At 50.7% G+C, this 25,818-nt stretch overlaps 1 protein-coding gene across 1 annotated transcript in view; it reads right to left on the reverse strand.

The window, feature by feature from the left end:
* Positions 1-25,818, reverse strand: part of LOC136640310 (zinc finger protein 850-like) — a 196,950-nt gene that overhangs the window by 141,120 nt on the left and 30,012 nt on the right. Inside the window, exons 7-9 of the mRNA XM_066615337.1 lie at positions 25,537-25,696; positions 20,094-22,372; positions 10,477-10,480 (exon numbers count right to left, since the gene is read on the reverse strand). Of these exons, the coding sequence (XP_066471434.1) occupies positions 10,477-10,480; positions 20,094-21,084 (995 nt within the window). The 5' untranslated portion in view covers positions 21,085-22,372; positions 25,537-25,696. The remainder of the gene's footprint in view (positions 1-10,476; positions 10,481-20,093; positions 22,373-25,536; positions 25,697-25,818) is intronic.

Raw genomic sequence — 25,818 nt, forward strand, 5'->3', positions numbered from 1 at the left:
CCTAGGCTGCAGAGGATCTATCCAGCCTGCAGGATTGGCCTTCTTCTGGATGGATCTGATCCAAGGACACGCCACCTTTCCAGGGCAGAGCAAACCCCAGGCGGCCTGCAAGCTCCAGGAGCAGCTGCCCCAAAGCTGGGCATGCAAAGGGGGCAGGACTGCCACTAGTGGTCCTGCCTGCCCCCCTGGCTGTCTCTGAGCCTGGCCCTCTCTGCCCACCTGGGGATCCTCCCCTCCCTCCCTCCTTCCCTCCTCTCCTCCATCCCCCATTCCAGGTGGAAGCCCTTCCTTCCCCCAGGCAGGCGGGCAGTGCAAGGAGCCTTGGACTGGGTCTCTGGAGGGAGCCACTCCGCAGCCCTGCCCGCCCCAATTGCCACCCTCTCCCCGGCTGGCCATCACCCAGATGTGGGTGCAGCTGGGCCTGGCCTTTGCTCCCAAACATGACCCCCATACAGACCCCCCTGAACTGGCTTCCGAGCAGCCCCTGCATCAGGGGGAGGCTTTGCACGCACAAAAGTCCTTGCACAGCATGGAATTCACATGTGGAACAGGCTGCCACTTGATGGCTCAGGTGACTGGAGGCTGGAATGGGACTGAATGAAGTGCTAGATCAGTGGCATCGCTAAAGGGGACCGCGGGGGAGCAACCAATGGCGTAGTTAGAGGGGGTGCAAAGCACTAGGTCTTGCAAGGAGCCTCACTGCAGCCTGCAAGGCACTATACCCCCCCAGAGCCATTCCAGGCGGGGGGAGCAAGACAGAGGTACAGCTCCACCACATATGATAAAACATTCCTTCTTGTCTGTTTCTGTAATAAATAAATAAAGTATTGCGCAAAAAAAAAAAAAGAATTGTATCAATTTCTGCCAAATCCAACATGATTAGCCACCATTTTTCCAGTGCGGGTATCTCTGTAACATTTCAGTATTTGGCATACAATATTCTTGCAACAGTTGTCATATATAAAAATATAGTTTCATCGTCTTTGTGAATCGAATCATCCAATATTCCCAACAAAAACGCTTCTGGTTTCATTTAAATTTACCTTAAATATCAACTGTATTTGCTGGTGTATCCAAGTCCAATTTTTTTTGCTTTTGTATAGGTCCGTCACATATTATAAAACATTCCTTCTTGTCTTTTACATTTCCAACATCTATTTGGTACATTTTCAAACATTTTTGCCAATTTACCTGGAGTCAAATACCATCTATACATAATTTTATAAAAGTGCTCTTTAAGGCTTACATTCAATGCAAATTTTAATCTTTTAATCCACAAGCTCTCCCATTGCTCCATAGATATCTCATGACCAACATTTCTCACCCATTGCATCATATACTCCTTAACCTGTTCCTCTTCGGTCTCATATTATTGCGATAACTTAGACATTTTTGTAATGGCTTGTTCTTCTACCAGACGTATTTGACTCTCCAACAGAGACATACAGTCTCCAAAACCATACATTTTCTTATCTTTTTAGAACCTCTCCAAAAGTTGTAAATACTGAAATGACTGACAACAGAATCCTTCCCCTAAAAGCTCCTTTCTTGTCTTCATCCTAGCCTGAGTTTGTGTAAAAATTATTCCATTTCTATATGATAACCAAGTTTCTGTAGAACCTATACGACAACCAAAAAAAGCTTCTTCTGGAGAGATCCACAACGGTATTTTTGTATAAAATCTAATTTTGTATTTGCTCCATATTCTCAACAAAGCATGTCTAACATAGTAATTTTTAAATTCTAGATTTTCTTTTAGTTTATCATACCATAAAAATCCACACCATCCAAACCTTATGTCCAAACCTTTCAGATCCAACAATCTCTTATTTCATAGCTACAACCATTCTTTCAAACAAATAAAGACACATGCAGGGGCCTGAGACATTTCCTTTTAGACAAGCCTCCTGAGTTTCCAGGCTTTTCAAATTAGGACATCTGGGTTTTACAGGATGAGTGGCAACCCCCATAATTACCCAAAGCCCCGAGAAATCGGGTGTCACAGCTTGTGGAAGTTATTCCTCTGTGACCAGCAGCCGGCTAAGAATAAAAGCTTGTTTTCCTTGAATCTCCTTGGTGTCTGCCTGCATCCTTGTCTGAACCTACAACAATATGGGGTGACAAAAATTTAAGGGCCCCAGGTGTCAAATGACCTAGCTACACCACTGGTCACATATGAGCAGTTATACGTTACATGAGCAGTTACAAGTTACATATGAACAGTTACATGTTACATGAGCATTATATGTTACATATGAGCAGGGCCTAGGAGAGGGGGGCAAAGGGGGTAATTTGCACCAGGGCCCAACATCAAAAGGGGGGCCCAGGAGCCAAAGGAGGGGGGCCCAGAAATTTCCTGGAACCTTACAATTTCCTATCTACTTAGACTTGTTGCCCACACGGGATGCTGGCGGCACTACTACAACTAGGGATGCTGGAGACACTCCTGATGCCACATGGGTTACTAGACCTGGACTCCAAAGACTTTTCCAGCTGTCTCTAGCCTCCCCCCACCCTGTTTTGCCCCTTCCTGCCCCTATTCGGCTTGCCCATCACCACCCTCCCCCGCTCTGTTTCACCCCCTCCCCCTTTGCAAAGGGGCCCAAAAGGAACTTTGTACCCCCTGATCAAATTCCTCTCAGAGGCCCTGCGTATGAGCAGTTACATGTTACATGAGCATTATGTGTTACATATGACCCCGTGCGATGATCCCCCCAAGCCAGAACCCCATTGCCTGCCACTCCTCCGCCGCTGCGCAACTCCAGAGGGGACCTTCTGCCAGGGCCACCGCCTGGGTGCTGCTCTCCGGCCGGCAGCCCCGCAACCAGCGCGCCACCTCCGGGGGAAGGAAGGTGAGGAGCTTCTCCAGATCAAGCATCTGCGCCTTGGTGTGCCGCCCGGGCTGTCCTTCGCCCTCCCGGGAGCGCAGCTACAGGGCCGGCCGGGCGGCTGTGCAGCAGCCCCCGTCACAACTCCGTGGTGCTCCTCTACGGGTCTCTGCCCCGAGGCGCCTACTTCTGGTCCTGCTGCGCAGCTGATGCTGGCGGCACAGCCGAGCTCCGCTGGGCCAGACTCGTCCGCAGAGGGACCGGCTGGACTCTCCAGGCGGCTGCAGGAGATCCCTGTGAAGCCAACCAGGGAAGACACGAAAGGAGCTGGAGGCGGACAGGCGGGCACGTGGGAACGGAGATCTTCCGTGTCCGGGGAGATCATCCACAGTGGGGCTCAACTTTGTGTGATCGAAGGAGCCCTCCCCAACCGGATCCGATTTCAAGAGGCGGAGGCAGGGGGGTCTTGTGGAGGGGGAGGCAGGCGGAGGGCAGGGCGAGAGGAGGGGTGCCTGGTGGGGAGGACGGAGGAAGAGGGCCAGATCTCCCACACTTACTTTCAGCCCTCCGCGCTCGCTGGCCCTCTGCTGGTCCCCTTTGCAGCGCGCAGGAGGGCGGAGCGGGTGAGCAGCGCTCCCAGCAGGGTCTCCGCCCCGAGCTGCTTCCAGGCAGATCAGGGCAGAGCAAGAGGGAGGCGCCTGAAGGTCCTTGACTGGCCGGCTCCTCTTTTGCAGGCTGAACCACAGACCCCAGAAACAGTCACCCGCGCTGGTCCCCTTAGGCAGCCTCCTTTGCCCCTCCCTCCATCCCTGAGCTCCCTTGGGTGCCTGGCTAGACTGGAAGCTGTGATCTGTCAGCCTAGTCCTAGCCACGCTTTCCTGGGAGTAAGTCCAATTGACACTAATGGGACTTACTTCTGAGTAGACATGCCTAAGATTGGGCTGTGTGTCTCTTTCTCCAGGATTCCAGAGCAGGCGTGTCTTAAGGAAATTGTGGGTCTGGTGAAGTTGCTTGTGGCTTTGGGGAAACTGGGGAGATCTGGGTGGTCGGATTCTCGGTGGTCTCCATGGCAGGGCCAGTCCATGTCATCTGGGAAGCTCCCCGGTCCCCATCGCCTGTGCCCCCTGCAAGAGACAAGAGTCAGGATCTGGGCAGGGAGCTGGGAAGGGGACTGGCAGGGATGGGCGAGGGGCAGGGGGTGAGACCCCCCACCCCGGGATTTATTTACCCATATGGCAAAATGCAGTATCATTGTATTACATTCGCAATATACTAACTAGATAGATAGATAGATAGATAGATAGATAGATAGATAGATAGATAGATAGATAGATAGATATAAACAAGCAATAAATTATTAAAACTTAATGGGTAAAGCATAGTGGTTGACATAGTGGATTAAAACATAGAGGTACATTATATGTCACATACAGTGGCATAGCTAGCGGGGCGGGGGGCGGTCCACCCCGGGTACCACCCTTGGGGGGGTGACACCACAAATACCCCAACATCGCTAACATTGCGGAGGTTCAGAGTAACCCCAACATGCCATATACCATTGGATGTGGAATTTCCAGTGGAATGCAATGCAAAAAAACCAGATTGAAATATCTCCTTTCCATCAAAAGTTATGGCCAAAAAACCAGAAACAAAAAATGCATGGAACCCTATGGAAAATGAAACTGAGCCATATCGTGCGTTTACTCACGAGTAGGTGAACTTGCCCTAGTTTGTCAGAAAGGGCAGGCTGAGAGGCATCCAATGACACCAGAATGGTTCCTATCCAATGAAAGCAGCCCCCCAAAAAACACCCAAGAAGGAAGTCTCTTCCTCCAATCAGACAAATGTATTGAGCCCTAAGGGAAGCGAAAGTAAGCTACATAGTTGCGTTTACTCATGAGTAAGCAAACGTGCCTTGGCTCCTGGTCAAGTCAGGCAAAGGGGAATGCAAGGCTAGCTAGCTGCATGGTCCCAATCTGATGAAAGTGGAGCTCAATAAATGCTTCAGAAGGCAGCCTCCCCCCCCCCCCAAAGAATAAAGCAGAGGCTTCAGCTGGTAAGGTCCATTTTATTTGTTTTTAGACTGGCTGGCTTCCCCTTATTTAATTATTTGTTTTTCTTTAATTTAATTATTTATTTTATTGTGCTTGATGATGTCACTTCCAGCCATGGCATCACTTCCAGTGGGTCCTGGACAGATTGTCATTCTAAAAAGTGGGTCCCAGCTAAAGTTTGAGAACCACTGCCTTAACTCAAAACAGGCCAATGTGACATCCGGGGTGGGGGTGACACCCTAGTGACCAAAATTCTGGAAATTGTGACTTTTAGGAATAATACCATCATGTTATATGCCATTGGATGCAGAATTTTCATCCATTGCTTGTGGGGAAATATTCACTGCATTTATTTTCTGGCCATTATTATTATTCATTTCAAATCCTGAGCTGCTTAGAGGAAGGGTGGTATAAAAAGGTGAATGAATGAATGATGTCATATTGTGAGAGGCCCCCTAGAATTTAGCGTGTTTGAATCTATTCAGAGCCCCTTGCTGTGAGCAGAGGCAGGGTGCTTGGCCAAAGTAGGCCCTATATTTAGCTGCTTGGGTCAGCAAGATATTTCAGAAAATGCCCCTTGAATGCCTTTTTGTGTCTGTGTAAAAGAGGAAAGGGTGTTGCTGACTAAACTTGACGCAGAAGTTGTTTGCAGAGCTAGAAAGCCTCAATAACAGGAAACTGCTAGCTTAACTGCAACTGGGGAGCAGGTGTGAGGAGAACAGGGACTTTTTGCAAGTCTGCTATTAGCCAATGCAAAGAGGGGAAGATGGGACTTCTGCAGCTTAGAAAGATTTCACATATTTTAAATGCCATTTTTATTTATTTATTGGATTTGTATTCCGCCTTTCTCCCCAAAGTGCACCCAAGGCGGTGGTAGAACATGCTGGGCAGAATTTGAATAGTGGGATATGTAAGACAGAGCTTCACTTGATATGCTGTTTGCCAATCAGGAATGTATCCAATGCTTTGCAATTTGCATTCTGCCAATCAGAAATCTGACCAATGCTTGACATGCTTTACCAGTGCTGGAGACACTCCTGATGCCACGTGGGTTAGTAGACCTGGACTCCAAAGACTTCTCCAGCAGTCTCTAGCCTCCCCCCCTGTTTTGCCCCTTCCTGCCCCTATTCTGCTTGCCCATCACCAACCTCCCCTGCTTCACTACCTTCCCCTTTGCAAAGGGGCCCAAAAGAAACTTTGTACCCCCTGATCAAACTCCTCTGGGAGGCCCTGCATAAGAGCAGTTACATATTACATGAGCAGACATGTTACATAGGAGCAGTTACATGTTACATGAGCATTATGTGTTACATATGACCCCGTGAGATGATCCCCCCAAGCATCTCGAGCCAGACCCACCTTACCTGCCACTCTTCCGCTGCTGCGCGACTCCCGAGGAGACCTTCTGCCAGGACCACCACCAGGGCGCTGCTCTCCGGCTGGCAGCCCCGCACCCAGCGCGCCACCTCCGGGGGCAGGAGGGTGAGGAGCCTCTCCAGGACCAGCGGGTCGAGCATCTGTGCCTTGGTGCGCCGCCCGGGCTGCAGCCACCTGCGGCAGAGAGAGCGGGGCGCCTCGCCCTCCCAGGAGCACAGCTACAGGGCCGGCCGGCCGGCTGTGCAGCAGCCCCCGTCAGAACTCCGCGGCGCTCCTCTGAGGGTCTCTGCCCCGAGGCCCCTCCAAAACAGCCTTCCGGTCGCGCTGCGCAGCTGATGCTGGCGGCACAGCCGAGCTCCGCCGGGCCAGACTCGTCCGCAGAGGGACCGGCTGGACTCTCCAGGAGGCTGCAGGAGATCCCTGTGAAGCCAACCAGGGAAGACACGAAAGGAGCTGGAGGCGGACAGGCGGGCACGTGGGAACGGAGATCTTCCGTGTCCGGGGAGATCATACACAGCAGGGCTCAACTCCGTGCGATCCAAGGAGTCCTCCCCATCCGGATCCGGTTTCAAGAGGCGGGGGTCTTGTGGGGGGGAGAGGCAGGCGGAGGGCAGGGCGAGAGGAGGGGCGCCTGAACGGCCGTGGGGAGGACGGAGGGACAGGAGGGCGCTCGCCACCCAGATTCCCCGCACTTACTTTCAGCCCTCCGCGCTCGCTGCCCCCCTGCTGGTCCCCTTTGCAACGCGCATGAGGGCGGAGCGGGTGAGCAGCGCTCCCAGCAGGGTCTCCGCCCCGAGCTGCTTCCAGGCAGATCAGGGCAGAGCAAGAGGGAGGCGCCTGAAGGTTCTTGGCTGGCCGGCTCCTCTTTTGCAGGCTGAACCACAGACCCCAGAAACAGTCACCCGCGCTAAATGGTGCATAAAATGGTGTCCTTAAGGCACTCCTCAACAGACGTGGAGGGAGAAGCTGGGGAGTGAGGGACAGGCTGGGCAGGAGATCTCTTTCAAGGCTGCCTGGCCCTCAGTGTGCTGAAGCAAGGAGCATGGCCGACAGGAGCCCTGGGAGCTCCTGAACCCTCCGCCTCGCTGTGTTGAGGCGCGAAGGGGCAGCACAGCCCCAGTCAGGACTTGGCGCATCAGTTAAGGGCGACTGGTCAGCAGCCTCGTGGCTTCCTAGTCTGCTGCCTCCATGCCTCACGGCGCAGTCAGAAAGCCCCCTCAGCTGAGGAGCTGAGGGCAGAACGTGCCCAGGCAGGAGCCGAGCAACCCTCTAACTGCAGCTGCAGTTTCTGAGGTAAAAATCCTCCCCCCTGATGTTGAGGGTCTGAGCACCTAATGCAGGACGTGGGGGGAGAAAGGAGAGCTTTCCTTGGTTGAAAACACAGTGACTTCAACCAGTACTCGCTTCCTGAGCAAAGGGAGCAATGTGACTGGTGTCAACCTGAGGAACACCCTGTGGCAGAAGTGCGGATGCTCTGCGCTTTCTTAGTGCTGTGGCCACCTGAGGACTGGGCTTCTTGTCAGGAGGGGCTGAGGCTGAGGCTCCTCCTGCTGCTCAGGTGTGGACCTGGCAGGGCTGGAGGGGCTGAACCAGGATTGCAACATCTGCCACTCTGACTGGACTCTGGGGGCCAATCCTATTCCACTTTCCAGCAGCGGTGCAGCTGCAATGCAGCCCCAAGGAAAGGGAACACATGTTCCCATACCTTGAGGAGGCCTCTGTGACTGCAGAGCGCGCAGGTTGCGGGTTCTTGGGCACCTCACAGGATGGCGGCACTTTTCAAAGGACTCCGGTAGGGAGGCTCTGCCTCACCTGCCTCCGCACTCACCGCATGTGCCTGAAGCCCAGCAGACCTGGCCTCCAAAGACCTTTCTGGCTGTTGCCACCGCCTGCCCTGTGTTGCCCCCTCCTCACCCCTTCTGCCCATCCTGTTGCCCCTCCCCTTGCTCTCACTCACCCCCTTTGAAAGGGTCCCCCCAAAACCTGGTACCCCCTGAGAAAAGCCAACTCAAAGGCTGTCACGGTATGATCCCCAAGGTGACAGGTAATTTGCTGGCTGCACAGTAACAGGCCTGAAGCCTTGGCCAAACCAGGACTGCGCAGCATCCTGGGAGCCTCATGCTGATGCAATATCTGGTGATATTGCATCAGGTGATTTCATGTGAGTGTGTGTGTGTGTGTGTGGCAGCAGCTGCACAGTCAGCATGACTGTGCAGTATTCCCAACGCTGTGATTGGCTGCAGGAAGTATAAATGTCCAGCAGAGGCAAGCAAGTGTGTGGGAGAAGCAGAGCATTGTGAGCCGGAGGCTACGTTGGTTGGAGAGTGGATCGTGTACCGTTTGTACTACTTGGACTCTGCATATATCTGTACATAGTAAAGGAGGAGTGTGGTGGAGAACCTCTGCCTCTGAGTCTTCTTTGTCGCCGGGGGTGATAGTGCTTCGGCCTTGAGGTACAGAAACAACAACAGCTGTGCAGCTTTCTGCCGTGCCAAGCCGTTGGCGGAGCTCCAGCGGCAGACCGGAGCGGTTCCGGAGCGGCCTGGGCGCAACGCAGCTAGCAACAAAGGCAGGCCCTGTGAACCCTGAAACTCCCCAGGTCCCTCCACCTGCCTCCTCCCTCCTGCTCCTTCCACCATCTCCATGGCAACCCCTGGGGCAGTTCACTGCAGCCCTCCTTCGGCCTCTTGCGCCTGAGAAAAGGCCTGAACTAGCTTCCCATCAGGGCATGGAGGGGGGAGAGGAAGGAAGCGACCCCCTGATGGCAGCATTCAGCACTTCCTGGTCTCTCTAGGCTCCTCTTTTTACCCCTTGTAGCCCTGGGTTGTCTTCTATGCGCGTCCAGGGACAACAAACTGCTTCATGCAAAGTCAGCATTCATGGTGCCTGCTGAGGGGCAGGAAGTGACATCATTGAGCAGAGTGATGTCATTAAGCAGTAAGTGACATCACTGAGCAGAAAGTTACGTCATTAAGCAAAACTGACGTCATTAAGCAGAAAGTGAAATCACTGAGCAGAAAGTGACGTCATTAAGCAGTAAGTGACATCACTGAGCAGAAAGTTACATCATTAAGCAAAACTGACGTCATTAAGCAGAAAGTGAAATCACTGAGCAGAAAGTGACGTCATTAAGCAGTAAGTGACATCACTGAGCAGAAAGTGACGTCATTAAGCAGAAAGTGACGTCATTAAGCAGAAAGTTACGTCATTAAGCAGAAGTGATGTTATTAAGCAGAAAGCGATATCACTGAGCAGAAAGTGACATCATTAAGCAGAAGTTACTTCATTAGACAGAAGTGACATCATTAAGCAGAAGTGACGTCATTACGCATATGATGGCCAGAAATAAGCATTTTATTCTCATATAGAAACTCATTAGCTGCCAAGGACAGAAGAGCAAATGCGCAAATCTTGTTCATATTTTCAAGATATGGGAGATCCCAGATATAATGGGGGCCAGATAAATGGCTTCTGCGGCCACATCTGGCCCACAGGCCTTACATCTGACACCCCTACACAAGGCTACCCATGACTGACACACTTTTTTCCTGGCAGGGTTTCTGGGCCTTTAGCAATGGCCTGATAGGATGAAACCAGGAGGTGCAGCTCCCCTCATCACTGTCTGACCGGGGTGGGGGTGGGGTCCCTCAGCAGGGTGCCTACTGCAGAGGGCCCTCCACCCAGCTCAGTGGGTCCTTATCCTCATCTCTCATGTCTCCCACCACACCAACAGTCCACATAAGAAGGGGGAGCAATCTGTGCAATGGCCACAGTGGCTGGCAAGGCACAATGTTTCCCAAGGAGATAGAGCAGGTATTAGAGGTGAGGCCCCAATAGCTGCCAGAGGAGGTCATGTGCTGACACCAGCCCTGGTCACTGTTTTTCGCCACAGTTGAACACAGTAAAGCGTTCTGAATTTCCGACGTTCTTCATGCCACAAAAGGAACAGGTGTCCCAACTGTGGTAAAAAAGTGCCAACCACCTTCAGGACCACCTTTTACAGCTCTCATGTTCCCATAGAGATAACACAATTGTGTGTCGTCGTCGTCGTCCCAAAAAAACCCAGCATGATACACTGTCATGTGATGATACAAAGCTGCAGCCTATGGAGTCAGACTATTGGTCCATCTAACCCAGTATTGTGCACATTCTAGAACAGTGCTTCCCAAACTTTTTAGTACCAGGACCCACTTTTCAAAATGACACTCTATCAGGACCCACCTAGTTTTACGAGACTTTAAAAAAAAATATAGAAAGGAATAATATGTTTATTTATTTACATGTACTAATACCCAGAAAAAAGATGCTTCAACATTTATCTCCCTATACAGTGGTGCCTCGCAAGACGAATGCCTTGCACAACGAAAAACTCGCATTTTGCGTTTTGCGATTTTTTGGTGACTCGCAAGACTAATTTTAATGACCGTGCTTCACAAGATGAATTATTTTTTTTATGCTTCATGCCAGTTTTTGCTCACATTCACCCTAAGGAAGGGGGAGGATCTTCATGCCAGTTTATGCTCACATTCACCCTAAGGAAGGGGGGGATCTTCATGCCAGTTTATGCTCACATTCACCCTAAGGAAGGGGGGGATCTTCATGCCAGTTTATGCTCACATTCACCCTAAGGAAGGGGGGGGATCTTCATGCCAGTTTTTGCTCACATTCACCCTAAGGAAGGGGGAAGATCTTCATGCCAGTTTATGCTCACATTCACCCTAAGGAAGGGGGAGGATCTTCATGCCAGTTTATGCTCACATTCACCCTAAGGAAGGGGGGATCTTCATGCCAGTTTATGCTCACATTCACCCTAAGGAAGGTGTGCGCACTATCCTGTATTGAGGAGGCAGTCATGGAGGCGTCCTCCAGGTGAGGGAGTGTTTGTTGGCTTACCTTGAGGCTGCACCGGCCCTGGAAAGCTGGATAGGATTGGGCCCATAGACAACAAGTAAAGGGCACGTTTAATTTCAGGTCAGTTAGAGAAGAGAGATACTTGCAAATAGCTGTATTTGGCAGTGGTGGAGCTGGGGTGGGGGCAGGGGGGCAAAAGTCCCAGGCACTGCACCTGCTGCGCACTCGTTGCACCCCCACCCCTGCCACCTCCGACTGCCGCGCCACCCTGCCTGCCCATCTGAGCCACAGGCAAGTGAGGTTCCACACAGTGCTTGGCAGTGGGCGAGAAGCCTTCAGAGGCTTCCTCCGCTCCAGTTTCATAGGGACACCAGAAGTATTGTTTAAAACAGTGGGAGAAGCCTCAGAAGGCTTCTCAACCACTGCAGAACATCATGCAAGGCTCTGAGTCTCAGTAAGCTTCCTGGGGAGGAGGGGGTGGCATACTGGAGGAGGGAGGTATGTTGTGGACCTGACCGGAGTAACCATGAGGGCAGGTCCTTGTTGGCAACCTTCAGTCTCGAAAGACTATGGTATCGCGCTCTGAAAGGTGGTTCTGGAACAGCGTCTAGTGTGGCTGAAAAGGCCAATTCGGGAGTGACAATCCCTTCCACACTGGGAGCAAGTGCAGTCTGTCCCTGGTCTGTCTCCCTGTCTATGGGTCTTCCTTCTTTGCCTCTTTGCCTCAGTCTGTTGGCCAAGTGTCTCTTCAAACTGGAAAAGGCCATGCTGCACAGCCTGCCTCCAAGCGGGCCGCTCAGAGGCCAGGGTTTCCTACCTGTTGAGGTCTACTCCTAAGGCCTTCAGATCCCTCTTGCAGATGTATCATAGCTGTGGTCTACCTGTAGGGTGCTTTCCTAGCATGAGTTCTCCATAGAGGAGATTCTTTGGGATTCGGTCATCATCCAATCTCACGACATAACCGAGCCAACACAGGCGTCTCTGTTTCAGCAGTGCATACATGCTAGGGATTCCAGCATGTTCCAGGACTGTGTTGTTTGGAACTTAGTCCTGCCAGGTGATGCTGAGGATGCGTCTGAGGCAGCGCATGTGGAAAGTGTTCAGTTTCCTCTCCTGTTGTGAGCGAAGAGTCCATGGCAGGACCTGCCCATGAAGAGGGCAGGTCCACTACTGGTATTTGGACAGCAGGAGTTAGTTGGTAAGGAGACTAAATCTTTCTGGGGGGTGGAGAGAGAGATCAAAAGGGGGGGAGGAAAGGTCAGCCATCCTAGTCTGCTGGTTATGGCTTGAGTGTGAAGTTCTTCCTGAGCAGCAAGATAGGGCTGCAAAGTTTCCAGGTTCCAGAGGAGGAAAAGTGGAGCAAAAGCTGACCCTGTTCAAAAACGAAGGTTCAAGACATCTTGCTGGAGAGAAAGCTGGCCTTCGGGCACATTCCTAACCAGGTCTACTCAGAAGTAAGTCCTATTTTGTTTTATGGGGCTTCCAGAGCAGGAAGTTATAGGACCTTTTACAAAGGAAAGAAAGGAATTTTGGGCAGGACAAAGGAGTTTGGGGAGGTCCTATCTTGAGCTTCCTGGCCTGGTCTTCCAGAAGGACATAAAAATCGTGATGGCCATCTAGGGGAGTGTTGCAGGGTGTGTTGCTCAGATTGGGGACTTCTTGGTCAAGAGTCTGAAAAGAACTACCCAGTTGGGCAATTGTCATTTAATTGAACATTCAGGCAGGAATTCTTGCTAGCTATCCTTTTGTCAGATTTCAAGTACCCAGATTTAACTGACCTCCGAGGAGCCTCTCCTTGGGAGCCAGCAAAATCTCTCACCTTTCAGCAGATCAGGGAGGCCTGTCCAACTCTAAAACCAAGATAAAGTTAGTTTAAACTGCATGTGCTTGTGATAGAGATTTTAGAGGGTTAACCTAACTTCGCTGCAGATGAAGGAAAATAACTGAAATAGGAGCCAAGAAGAAGGCTGGTCTTTCTCTTAAAAACAGGATAGCCATTATGTCAAAGTGACCTGCACAAAGAGAACATGCACGTCATAGCTTTCCCAAAAGGAAAGTTCCAGGGTCTTGTGTAACAAAGTTGTGGGACATGAACTTTTCCTTAGAAGGGTAAAAATGACTTTCTAGTTAGGGCTGGAACCATGCACCAGTGTCAAAGTATGCCCAAATTAGGAGGTGGAAGTGACATGCAGTGTCACATGGGTGTCTTGTTTGTCGCAGGTTATAAATATGAGGTTCTGGGTGTGGTTCTCTGAGAAACTAGGAGTAAACGTCTGTATCCAACTGAATCAGTGAAACTGTAAATAGCTTTAAATAAAGCCTCTAAACACTTTTAAGGGTCTGTGACTGTTTAGCATTGCGTCAGTGATGGAATCTCGGATTCTTAACAATCACTTGGGAAAGAAGGTGTGTGTAACAGCTCAGACCCCATTGTCATACACCTGAATTTCTTGCCCCAATGTGCATTACTTTACACGTGCAGCACAATCCTATCTTGTGCTGGAATAGGCAAGCCAGGAGGCTTGCACCGTATCCAGCACAAGGTAGGGCCCCTGAAGTGGCTCCGCCAAAGGTAAGGGGAAACTCTTGGGTAAGCCACCCTGGCCCCAATGGAATAAACCTTCAGAGACGCACACACAAAATACACACATCTATTTATTTAACGGAATGTAAGTTGCCTGACACCCCCATGAGAGCTAACAATTCCCTTAAAAAATTTAAAAGTACAAATACAATTTAAAAGCAAAGTTTAAAAATGAAACTAAAAAAATTCTGTCGCTGGACCCTGAGATCCCACACAGTAGCCATGGACAGGTCTATCCTCCATGAATGGGCCCAACCCTCTTCTGGCCTCCTTTTCCTCCCCCAAACGAGGCAGCTCACAGTCAAACAGATTCTTCCAGGCACAGAAACTAGAGGTGTATGAGGAAAGTTCTTCAGTACAAGGGTTCGTTCTGGCAATGTCCAATAGAAGAAACACAGCCTAAACAAAATCATGCACGGGGGGGGGGGGCCCACGCATCAATGCCACCCCTCAGGGTTACCTCACTCTTGGGGGCTCCTACACTCCAGAATCTGGTGTCTTAAGGGGCGGCTTGTTTTCCAAACCCCAGCAACCGATAGCCAGGGTGCCAGCCAACATATCGCTGTAAGAGCAGACCAGTACCTTGGGTTGTAGGGTCCTCCCACCTCCAGGGAAGGGTTGGCATGAGGGTTGCATTGGTGCTGGCCAGAGCTCAGGGGTCCATGCAAACCAGACCCCCATTCCGGTCCCCCCTCTCCTACCCCTTGGGACATGGCCCAGGATTTTCCGTACCACTCAGTTCCTCCCCTCCCCCTTGCCTAGGTTGTGCTCCTTCTTTATTCGCACTCCTTTCAACCACTTTTTCCACAGTCAGGCCTCTCCTCCATATGCTGCCTAATCAGAGTTTTGACTAAAGCTCTTTCCGCACTCCAAGCCTTCCTTGTGAGTTCTCTCTACATGATGATTTGAGACCCGTGGATGTGTTTATCCATGGGGAGCAGGACTGCCACCTGCCTCTCAGGATTTGTGCTCAGGCTGGTGCTCTAGCAGGAAAGCGACCCCTCCCTCTAACACAGGGGTGTCCAAAGTTTTTGGCAGGAGGGCCACATCAGCTCTCTGACACTGTGTCGGGGGCCAGGGGGGGAAAAGAATTAATTTAAATTGAAAATTTGAATAAATTTACATAAGTTTTCATAAATGAATATATTAAAGATGAACTTATATGAATGAATGAAGGTCTTGCAATAGCTCAAGGCCTTGCACAAAGCAAGGCTGGCCTTTCCTTTGCTGCCACTGCTGCATCACAGATATGAAAGAGCAAGCAGTGGAAGGAGCTCTCATCCCACAGCTCACACAAGAGGTCAAGCAGTCGCCCTCACGCTGAGAGAAGTTGCATTGGGCCAGTGTGGGCTTCAACAAATCTCCGGAGGGCCAGAGGCTCATTGGAGACTGGGGACTCCCTGAGGGCCGCATTGAGAGGCCGCGAGGGCTGCTAGTGGCCCTTGGGCAGGGGGTTGGGCACCCCTGCTCTAACATGTTGCTGTTGGAGCCATTCAGTGCCAACTGATTGATTGGGATCAATGATTCCTTATCTGTGGATTGGGTACCTCCTGGGATTTCCAGGAACTTAAACTGTGCAGATGCCAAGAACTAACTGTATATACTTTCCCCCTGTGTGGGATCCTTTATGCACAGCCAGGTGTGAGCTCTAACTGAAGCTCTTTCCACACTCCAAGCATTCATATGGTTTCTCCCCTTTGTGGCATCTTTGATGGATGGTAAGATTTCTGCTGTTACAGAAGCTCTTTCCACACTCCAAGCATTTATATGGCTTTTCTCCTATGTGGGTTTTTTGATGCAGAGTCAGACTTGAGTTCACACTGAAGCTCTTTCCACACTCTTAGCACTGATATGGTTTCTCCCCTGTGTGGGTTATTTGGTGCACAGTCAGGTATCTGCTCTGTTTGAAGCTCTTTCCACACTGCAAGCATTTGCAGGTTTTTTCCCCTCTGTGAATTCTCAGATGCACATCTAATTGTGAGCTCCGACTGAAGCTCTTTCTGCATTCCAAGCACTTATATGGCTTCTCCTGTGTGTGTTCTTTGATGTCTTACAAAGTCTGCCTTACTGCTGAAGGTAGTAGCACATTGAGGGCATTTCTCACTCCTCTTTCCAGTTTCTTTCTGCAGATTGACTGGGATGACACTGAAATCCCTATTCTGATGAGCATCAGATTTATTTTCCCATTTCTCTGGCTCCTTTACCTTCCAAGTTCTTGATCTTTTTGGGTTTTTAGCTTTCGCCCTTTCACATATTTTCTTATGGGGAGTGGGATGAATTCTTGTGCTGATGGTTTCCACACCCCAAGTTTTCTGCAGTGCTGAAGGGCCCCTGCTGGCCCTCCCTGTTCCAGGTTTTCCACTGTCCCTGCCAAAACCCCCACCAGAAAATCAAACCATCCCAGAGCAGACCCAAAGTTTAGGATGCAAATGGGGGGGGGGGGGATTGTCATAAGAACATAAGAACAGCCCCACTGGATCAGGCCAACGCCCCATCTACTCCAGCTTCCTGTATCTTACAGTGGCCCACCAAATGCCTGAGGGAGCTCACAAGACAATGGACACAACCTGCGTCCCAGTGCCCTCCCCTGCTTCTGGCAAACAGAGGCAGCCTGCCTCTAAAATCAAGAGATTGCACATACCTACTTCCTGTGGCAAGAGTTCCACAGACTAATTACAGATGAATTACATGCTGGGTAGAGAAATATTTTCTTCTGTCTGTCCTAACTCTCCCAACACGCAACTTTAGTGGATGTCCTCTGGTTCTGGTGTTATGTGAGAGTGTAAAGAGCATCTCTCTATCCACTCTATCCTTCCCATGCATTATTTTGTATGTCTCAATCATGTCCCCCCCCCCCCTCAGGCGCATCTTTTCTAGGCTGAAGAGGCCCAATCGCTGTAGCCTTTCCTCAGAGGGAAGGTGCCCCAGCCCAGTCATCATTTTGGCCACTCTCCTTTGCACCTTTTCCATCTCCACTATATCCTTTTTGAGATGTGGCGACCAGAACTGGACACAATACTCCAGGTGTGGCGTGGTACAAATACTCCAGATTTGTACAACGGCATTATAATGTCGGGGTTCCCCTCCTCCCACAAGTCCCCAGCTTACCCAGGGAGAAGGCTTCTTGGCCAGAGGATCAGGGAGGGAGCCGGTGGATCATGGGCCCACCTCCCCATAGTGCCTGGGCACTCCTGTGGGCGGCAAGGCACAGCAGAGGAACACTGCGTGCCGAACCCCCGCTTCGCTCCCCCGCCTTGGGGGGAAGGGGAGCACTCCCTCGCCCAACCAACCGTGGCCTCCCTTGCCGGGCAGGGCACCTGGCTGTGACATCAGGAGCCCACAGCTGGACCTCCCCGAGTTGCCTGCAGAGCTACAGGACCCAGGTGGGCAGGGCCAGCCCACCCCCCCAAAGGCAGAGACCAGAGCAGAGGCAGCAGCCTTCCCAGCCCTCTTAGGAACAAGCCTGGCAGCTCCAGGTGAGAGGAGGCGGGAGGGAAACAGAGAGAGGAAGGGGAGGAACTGTGGTAATCCCAGGGGAGGGCAGTCCCAGAGATAGGCCCTTTATGTACCCTCCCTGTGAGGGAAGGGGAGGGGCCAAAGGGGAGGGATCTGCCCTACATAAACCTAGAGGCCAGGGATGACAAGGCGGTTGGGAGTCAGAAGAGCAGGCAGGAGGATCTGCTGTTAGCAGCCCCTGCTCCAGACTGGCAAATGCTGCCAAACCAAAGAGAGGGAACCGGGTGACACAAACCCCCTTCATCTGGTGAAGTGTTCTGAGGCCTCCACAAGAGGGCCCCCCTCGGGAAAGCCGGGTGGGCCCTCCCCCCCCACAGTGAGGCCTCACATATAATATTAACTTTTTTGTTCTCAAGACCTTTCCTAGTGATCCCAAGCATGGAATTAGCCTTCTTTACTGCTGCCACACATTGGGTCGACACTTCCATCGCCGTTGTCCACAAGGACCCCAAGAACTCTCTCCTGATCTGTCACAGACAGCTCAGAACCCATTAGCCTATATGTAAAGTTTTGATTCTTTGATCCAATGTGCATGACTTTACACTCACTTATATTGAAACGCATCTGCCATTTTGCTGCCCAGTCTGAAGTTTGGAGAGATCTTTCTGGAGCTCTTCACAATCTGATCTCGTCTTCACCATTTGGAAAAGTTTGGTGTTGCAGCTCCTCTTCTCAGCCCCCCTTTCCCTTCACCAGCCAGGCTTTGAGCTTGACTGCCTCATCCCCCTGGGGGCTCCTCTCCCACCCCTCTTAATTTCTTCCTACCACTGCAGTCCTGGGACCCCCCCCTTGCAGCATGGGAGGGGGAGCTGCTGACTCAGACACTTGAGCAGAGGAGGCAAAGGAAGGGGCAGAGCAGGAAGTGGGTTCCCACCCCCTTTGCTCCTCTGGGAAGAGGAAGGTCTCTTTGCAGGTCTGGACCCACCAATCCTGCCTTGTGTTCTGAAGACTACCTTGATGAGTACAGCAGTGGTTCTCACACATTTAGCACCAGGACCCATTTTTTAGAATGGGAATCTGTCAGGACCCACCGGAAGTGACCCACCCCACTGCAGGTTGAGAACATCTGGCTGGAGGACTCACAAAGAACCTCCGGGACATGAATGGAAGTGCCTTTTGGTTGCATCTGGGAGGTTTTCTGAGCCCTTTGGATATCACAAGAAGGCCCTTCCTGTCGCATCCGGAGGTCAGGTGAGGGCCCCAAGCCACAGAATTGGTTATCTGTCTGTTTCGGTATCTGCGGGGGTTCGGGAAGCAGAGAACCGACCTGTACTATAAAGGAATGAGTGAAACTTCTTACAGACTCCAAGCATTTATGTGGCTGCTCCCGATTAAGGTGTGCTTGATATGCTGTCAGATTGGAGCTCCAAACGATGTATGGCGATATGGATTTTTCCCATTCTGAGTTCTTTAATGCTTTGATGCACTGACAGGCTTGTTTTCCAGGGAAACGCTTTCCACACTCTAAGCATTTCTAAGGTTTCTCCCCTGTGGGGGTGATCTGATGCACAGTCAGGCTTGAATTCATCCCGAAGCTCTTTCCACACTAAAAGCATTGATGTGGTTTCTCCCTTGTGTGGGTTCTTTGATGCAGAGTCAGGTTTGAGCTCCTATTGAAGCTCTTTCCGCACTCCAAGCATTAATATGGCTACTACCCTGTGTGGGTACTTTGATGCAGAGCCAGGTGTGAGCTCTGACTGAAGCAATTTCCACACTCTAAGCATTGATATGGTTTCTCCCCTGTGTGGATCCTTTGATGCAGCTGTGAGCTCTGAATGAATTTCTTTCCACACTCCAAGCATTGATATGGTTTCTCCCATGTGTGGGTTCTTTGATGCTTAGTCAGGGTTGAGCTGAAACGGAAGCTCTTTCCACACTCCAAGCATTGATATGGTTTCTCCCCTGTGTGGGTTCTTTGATGCACAGTCAGGTTTGAGCTCTGAATGAAGTTCTTTCCACACTCAAAGCATTGATATGATTTCTCCCCTGTGTGGGTTCTTTGATGCTTAGTCAGGGTTGAGCTGAAACGGAAGCTCTTTCCACACTCCAAGCATTGATATGGTTTCTCCCCTGTGTGGGTTCTTTGATGCACAGTCAGGTTTGAGCTCTTACTGAAGCTCTTTCCACACTCCAAGCATTGATATGGTTTTTCCCCTGTGTGGGTCCTTTGATGCCCAGTCAAGTTTAACCTCCTACTAAAGCTCTTTCCACACTCCAAGCATTGATATGGTTTCTCCCCTGTGTGGGTCCTTTGATGCAAAGTGAGGTATGAGCTCGTACTGAAGCTCTTTCCACACTCCAAGCATTGGTATGGCTTTTCCCCTGTGTGGGTTCTTTGATGCTTAGTCAGGGTTGAGCTGAAACGGAAGCTCTTTTCACACTCCAAGCATTGATATGGTTTCTCCCCTGTGTGGGTCCTTTGATGCCAAGTGAGGTATGAGCTCGTACTGAAGTTCTTTCCACACTCCAAGCATTGATATGGTTTCTCCCCTCTGTGGGTCCTTTGATGCCAAGTGAGGTATGAGCTTGTACTGAAGCTCTTTCCACACTCCAAGCATTGGTATGGCTTTTCCCCTGTGTGGGTTCTTTGATGCTTACTCAAGGTTGAGCTGCAACTGAAGCTCTTACCACACTCCAAGCATAGATGTGGTTTCTCCCCTGTGTGGATCCTTTGATGCAAAATCAGATGTGAGCTCTGAATGAAGTTCTTTCCACACTCCAAGCATTGATATGGTTTTTCCCCTGTGTGGGTTCTTTGATGCTTAGTCAAGGTTGAGCTGCAACGGAAGCTCTTTCCACACTCCAAGCATAGAAGTGGTTTCTCCCCTGTGTGGATCCTTTGATGCAAAGTCAAGTGTGAGCTCTGAATGAAGTTCTTTCCACACTCCAAGCACTGATATGGTTTCTCCCCTGTGTGGGTTCTTTGATGCTTAGTCAAGGTTGAGCTGCAACCGAAGCTCTTTCCACACTCCAAGCATTGATATGGTTTCTCCCCTGTGTGGCTCCTTTCATGCGAAGTCAGCTGTGAGCTCCTACTGAAGCTCTTACCACACTCCAAGCATAGATGTGGTTTCTCCCCTGTGTGGATCCTTTGATGCAAAATCAGATGTGAGCTCTGAATGAAGTTCTTTCCACACTCCAAGCATTGATATGGTTTCTCCCCTGTGTGGGTTCTTTGATGCTTAGTCAAGGTTGAGCTGCAACGGAAGCTCTTTCCACACTCCAAGCATAGATGTGGTTTCTCCCCTGTGTGGATCCTTTGATGCAAAGTCAACTGTGAGCTCTGAATGAAGTTCTTTCCACACTCCAAGCATTGATATGGTTTCTCCCCTGTGTGGGTTCTTTGATGCTTATTCAAGGTTGAGCTGCAACCGAAGCTCTTTCCACACTCCAAGCATTGATATGGTTTCTCCCCTGTGTGGCTCCTTTCATGCGAAGTCAGCTGTGAGCTCCTACTGAAGCTCTTTCCACACTCCAAGCATTGATATGGTTTCTCCCCTGTGTGGGTCCTTTGATGCCCAGTCAAGTTTAACCTCCTACTGAAGCTCTTTCCACACTCCAAGCATTGATATGTTTTCTCCCCTCTGTGGGTCCTTTGATGCAAACTGAGGTATGAGCTCGTACTGAAGCTCTTTCCACACTCCAAGCATTGGTATGGCTTTTCCCCTGTGTGGGTTCTTTGATGCTTACTCAAGGTTGAGCCGCAACTGAAGCTCTTTCCACACTCCAAACATTGATATGGTTTCTCCCCTGTATGGATTCTTTGATGCACAGTCAGTTTTGTACTCTCACTGAAGTTCTTTCCACACTCCAAGCATTTATATGGTTTCTTCCCTGTGTGGGTCCTTTGATGCACAGTCAGGCTTGAGTACATCCTGAGGCTCTTTCCACACTCCAAGCATTGATATGGTTTCTCCCCTGTGTGGTTCTTTGATGTCTTCTTAGTTGTGATTTCCACATGCTTTCCACATGCGCTGCCTCCGACGCATTCTCGGCATCACCTGGCAGGACAAAGTTCCAAACAACACAGTCCTGGAACGTGCTGGAGTCCCTAGCGTGTACGCACTACTGAAACAGAGACGCCTGCGTTGGCTCGGTCATGTCGTGAGAATGGATGATGGCCGGATCCCAAAGGATCTCCTCTATGGAGAACTTGTGCAAGGAAAGCGCCCTACAGGTAGACCACAGCTGCGATACAAGGACATCTGCAAGAGGGATCTGAAGGCCTTAGGAGTGGACCTCAACAAGTGGGAAACCCTGGCCTCTGAGCGGCCCGCTTGGAGGCAGGCTGTGCAACATGGCCTTTCCCAGTTTGAAGAGACACTTGGCCAACAGTCTGAGACTAAGAGGCAAAGAAGGAAGGCCCATAGCCAGGGAGACAGACCAGGGACAGACTGCACTTGCTCCCGGTGTGGAAGGGATTGTCACTCCTGAATCGGCCTTTTCAGCCACACTAGTCGCTGTTCCAGAACCACCTTTCAGAGCGCGATACCATAGTCTTTCGAGACTGAAGGTTGCCAACTACTAGTTGTGATTTACTGCTCTTGGGATCTGTGCACATTGGGGGCACTTCTCTTTCCTCTTTTCAATTCCATCTTGTGGTTTAACTGGGATGACAACGAAATCTCCATTCTGATGAGTATCACATTCATTTTTCTAATTCTCTTTCTCATTTCCCTTCTGCATCCTTGATCTTTTTGATGTGCAGGTTTCTCCCTTTTGCGTATCTTCTCTATGTGAATTTTGCTGCGTTTAGTAATGTTGGATGTACAACTGATTCTCTCCTGGTGAAATGGAAGCCTCTTTCTTCTCTTCCTTTGAGATGTTCCTGCTTGATCAGGATTTCATGTCCATCATAACCCTGATAAACAACTCAGTGAGGGTCTAATCCTTTCCAATTTTCCAGTGCTGGCGCAGCCATGCTGCATCCTGTAGTAAGGAGGCAGTTGCACAGCCCTCCTCAAGATGTTTGTTCCCTTACCTCAGTGCTGGAAAGTTGAATAGATTTGGGCCCTGAGTACTCCAGACAGGAGCTGGGCTTCCCTCCTGCCTCACCGATCCATCCTGGTCTCTAAAAGTCACTTCCTGCAGGTCACATGTAGTTGTTTCCAGTGACACCCCACATGGCTCCCTCTGGTCTTCACTGTCTTCTCTGTAGCTTGCTGCAAGGAGAGGGAAACTTGTTTAGCAGCACAATAGAGAAACAGGACCTCTAACAGACACATCTGGTGTATATACTCAGAAGTAAACCCCAGTGGGTTCAGTGGCACTGAATTCTGTCCTTTCTATACCGGGGCTTGTCGATGAACGTGTTTGTTTTTTTAAAAATCGCAATAAATACTGAATGAGCTTGAGCACTAACAAACAAATAAGCCTGGAGGGACAGTTCCACGTAAGCTGGAGATCAGCCGGGGCACGTCTGCAAAACCCTCTTTCGATGGTGCTGGTGCTGGTGCTGGTGTCAGGACACGCTCAGACAAAACTCGATTAGGATAAAGCAGTTACTGCACCCACCTGAAAGGAGAAACAGGCAGGAGGCAGCCTAGGACAGAAGAGAAGATCTGGGAGGAGAACGACTGAAACTAAGGGATCCAAGAGTGCAGTGGAATATTCCTCTACAACCGTGGTTCCCAAACATTCTAGCACCAGGACACACTTTTTTAAAACAACACTCTATTGGGACCACCTAGCTTTATCAGACTAAAAAAATGTTTCACTTTACCACCCGCTCATGCTTCGGTCTTCATTCTTTCTACTATTGTTGGGGGAGGGGACGACCACCTCCTGGAGCACTGTTGAGTTCCACAGTCATCAGATCTGACTGGTGGCCTTGCATTCCCATTTGCTTTGGACCAAGGTACGGTCACCTACTTATGAGTAAGCACGTACATGCTTCTCCATTATTGTTTTCATAGGGCTCAATACATTTTCCTCGTTAGCTATCAGCTTGTCAGTTTCACGACCCACCAAAAATTTAAACTAAGCTCTGATTTTTGCTCTCTGTTTCCTCTCTCTTCGGTGTTGAGAGAGTCCCTTGACACCTCAGGAAAGAGGGTCTAAGGCAGGGGTCAGCAACCTGCGGCTCTACAGCCGCATGCGGCTTTCAGCTGTCTGCTGTGGCTCCTCCAGGTGAAAGTGGCAAAGAGTGTGACAGGAGGCACCTGTGTTGGGAGTGCAGGCTGCTTCCCTCCGCCCCCTGAGCTCACTGCCCTCCTCTCCCTTCACCCCCACCTGCCCCACATTGGTTTCCTTTTTCAATTTTGCCCTCTCTGCAGGCTTAAGTTCCCTGTTTTTCCCTTCCCCAACTCTCCAGCAGGCTCAGCCAATCAGCATCCAGCAGGCTCCTGGCTTTTTCTGTTGGAATGGCTCAGGGCCCTTCACTGGCTGACCACCAGCCAATCCTGAGCCGCCCTCCTCCTCAGCCATTGTGAGCCCTTGCAGCCCGCCTTTCCCTGAGCAGGTCCCCACTCAGTGCAAGGAGAGGCTTTTCCTCCACAGCAGAGGAGACATCCTGTGTGTCTACTCAGTAGTAAGCCCCATTACAGTGGATGAAGCTTGCTCCCAGGAAAGGGTGCCTGGGATGGCAGCCTTGAAGCCTGCTCAAGACCAAGTGCAAGGACAGGTGAGTGGGAGCCCATGCAGGTCTGTTCCAGAGTAAGCCCCGATGTAGTCCCTGGGCTACTCCCAGGAAGGTGTGGAGGGCTGTATTCTCAGCCTCCTCCTGTGCAGGTCTACTCACAAGTAAGCACTGCTGTAGTCAGTGGGGCTTCCTCCCAGGAAGGTGTGGAGGGCTGCAGCCTCAGCCCCCACCTATGCAGGTCTACTCACAAGTAGTCAGTAAGGCTTCCTCCCAGGAAAGTGCGGAGAGGACTGCAGCCTGAGAGCTCCAACCAACTTGTCTGCTCAGAAGTCCCATTGTAGCCAATGGGGCTTACTCCCAGGATAGTGTGGAGAGGGTTGCAGCCTGAGGGAGGGAGGGAGGGAGGGCAGGCAGGCAGGGCAGAAGCTGGCCTGTGATTGCCCCCCCACCTTCCCCCCAGCTTTGGCTTCTTCTCTGGAGTCTGTGTCCTTTTTTCCTTCCAGCAGGGTGCCTCTGGAAGGTGGGGGGAGTTCTTTAGTATCCATGTAAGATAAGCAGATGTCATAACCAACATATGTATTGGAGTCCTGGAAGATCTGGTGAGGAGGTAGATGTGGTGTCAGCAGTGGCCCCTTTAAGGGTAAGGCCTGGGCATCCAGCAGAGTGTGCTGCTCAGCTGCAGCCACTTGAAGGCAATAGGGCCCTCAGGGATATAAGGAGCACCTGAGGAAGGGGGTGTGGGTTGTAGAAGGAGTTCAGGTTGGAGGTAGGAGAGGCTAGGCTAATTGACTTGGATACTCTGACTTACTTTGGAATCTGATCTTGGACTGTGACTTGGCTTATTGATGTTGGACTTTGCCCTGGATGCTCTGACTGACTTTGTGACTAATGGACTGCTGGAGACACAGGAGTTTGGTGTGTGGCTGCTGTGCCCAAGACCTACTGAGGACCCAGGGTCTGCTGTAGTGGTGGGAGGCTGCTGGCAGGAGAGAGGACCTCTGCAGGTTGAACAGGTGAGCTACCCTGGAGGTGGGGTCCAGCAGGACTGCAGGGCAGAACCAGGGTCATTTGTTGGGGGAAAGAAGAGGAGCTAATTTGCTTAAAGTAGGCCTAATTCTCCAGGCAGAGAATGGCCTTGGAATCAGGCAAAACACCATAGAGGACCAGGCGTCTGAAAACACAGGACAAGAATGTATGACAAAACTAACTAAAAGCTACAAGAGGGGGCTACATTATTAAAATGGGACCTATAAGAGCATAAAGGTGAAAAAAAACTATATATGCAGTATTATCTGCATTTTAGATGTCAAAAGGGTTTTGTGGCTCCTGAGGTTCTTTTCCCTCTGGAAAATGGGTCCAAATGGCTCTTTGAGTGTTTAAGGTTGCAGACCCCTGGTCTAAGGGGTCAGGGCCTCTACGCTCCAGTCTACTCAAGGATGGCAGTCTTGTGGGGTGGATAGGAGCCGTGCTGTATGCAGATTCTTGGAAATGGCCTCCATTTCCAAGACTAGCTGGGTGTGAAGGAAATCAGACCACACTCCTTTATGGCCGGGTAATCTTTTTATTACCCTCAGGGTGATCAAGTAGCCATAAACCCTTATGGTCACTGGGCAGTTCTACAATTCTCTAAATTTGCCCATTGCAGCTGCAGGGGCTGTAAGCTAGTTGGATGCAGCGGAGATGTCTAGGCACTTTGGTCCTAAGTGGAATGAGACTCCAGCACCCCCACCCTGTTGAGACACACACCTTGAAAGATCACCTGGCTTTGTTTTGTCCTCCTCCGTTCCTTGTCTGGAAGAGACCAGTTCTCTAATGACTTCTACGCTTCTTTTGGATCAGGTGAGGAAGGATCCTTTTCAGCTTCAAATTCCACCTCTCTTTCTTACAATACTTATCCCAACTGCATCTGTTGAAACCAAGAGGAAAAAATGTACAATAGTTAAAACAATCAACAGTCCCAGGGCTAAAATACTGTCCTCCAGTGTCCCTCCTACACACCCCCTTCTCTGCATGGGTTTCAGTGCTGAA

This window comes from Tiliqua scincoides, chromosome 2, assembly GCF_035046505.1.
Source record: "Tiliqua scincoides isolate rTilSci1 chromosome 2, rTilSci1.hap2, whole genome shotgun sequence".
In the NCBI taxonomy this organism is placed as follows: domain Eukaryota; kingdom Metazoa; phylum Chordata; class Lepidosauria; order Squamata; family Scincidae; genus Tiliqua; species Tiliqua scincoides.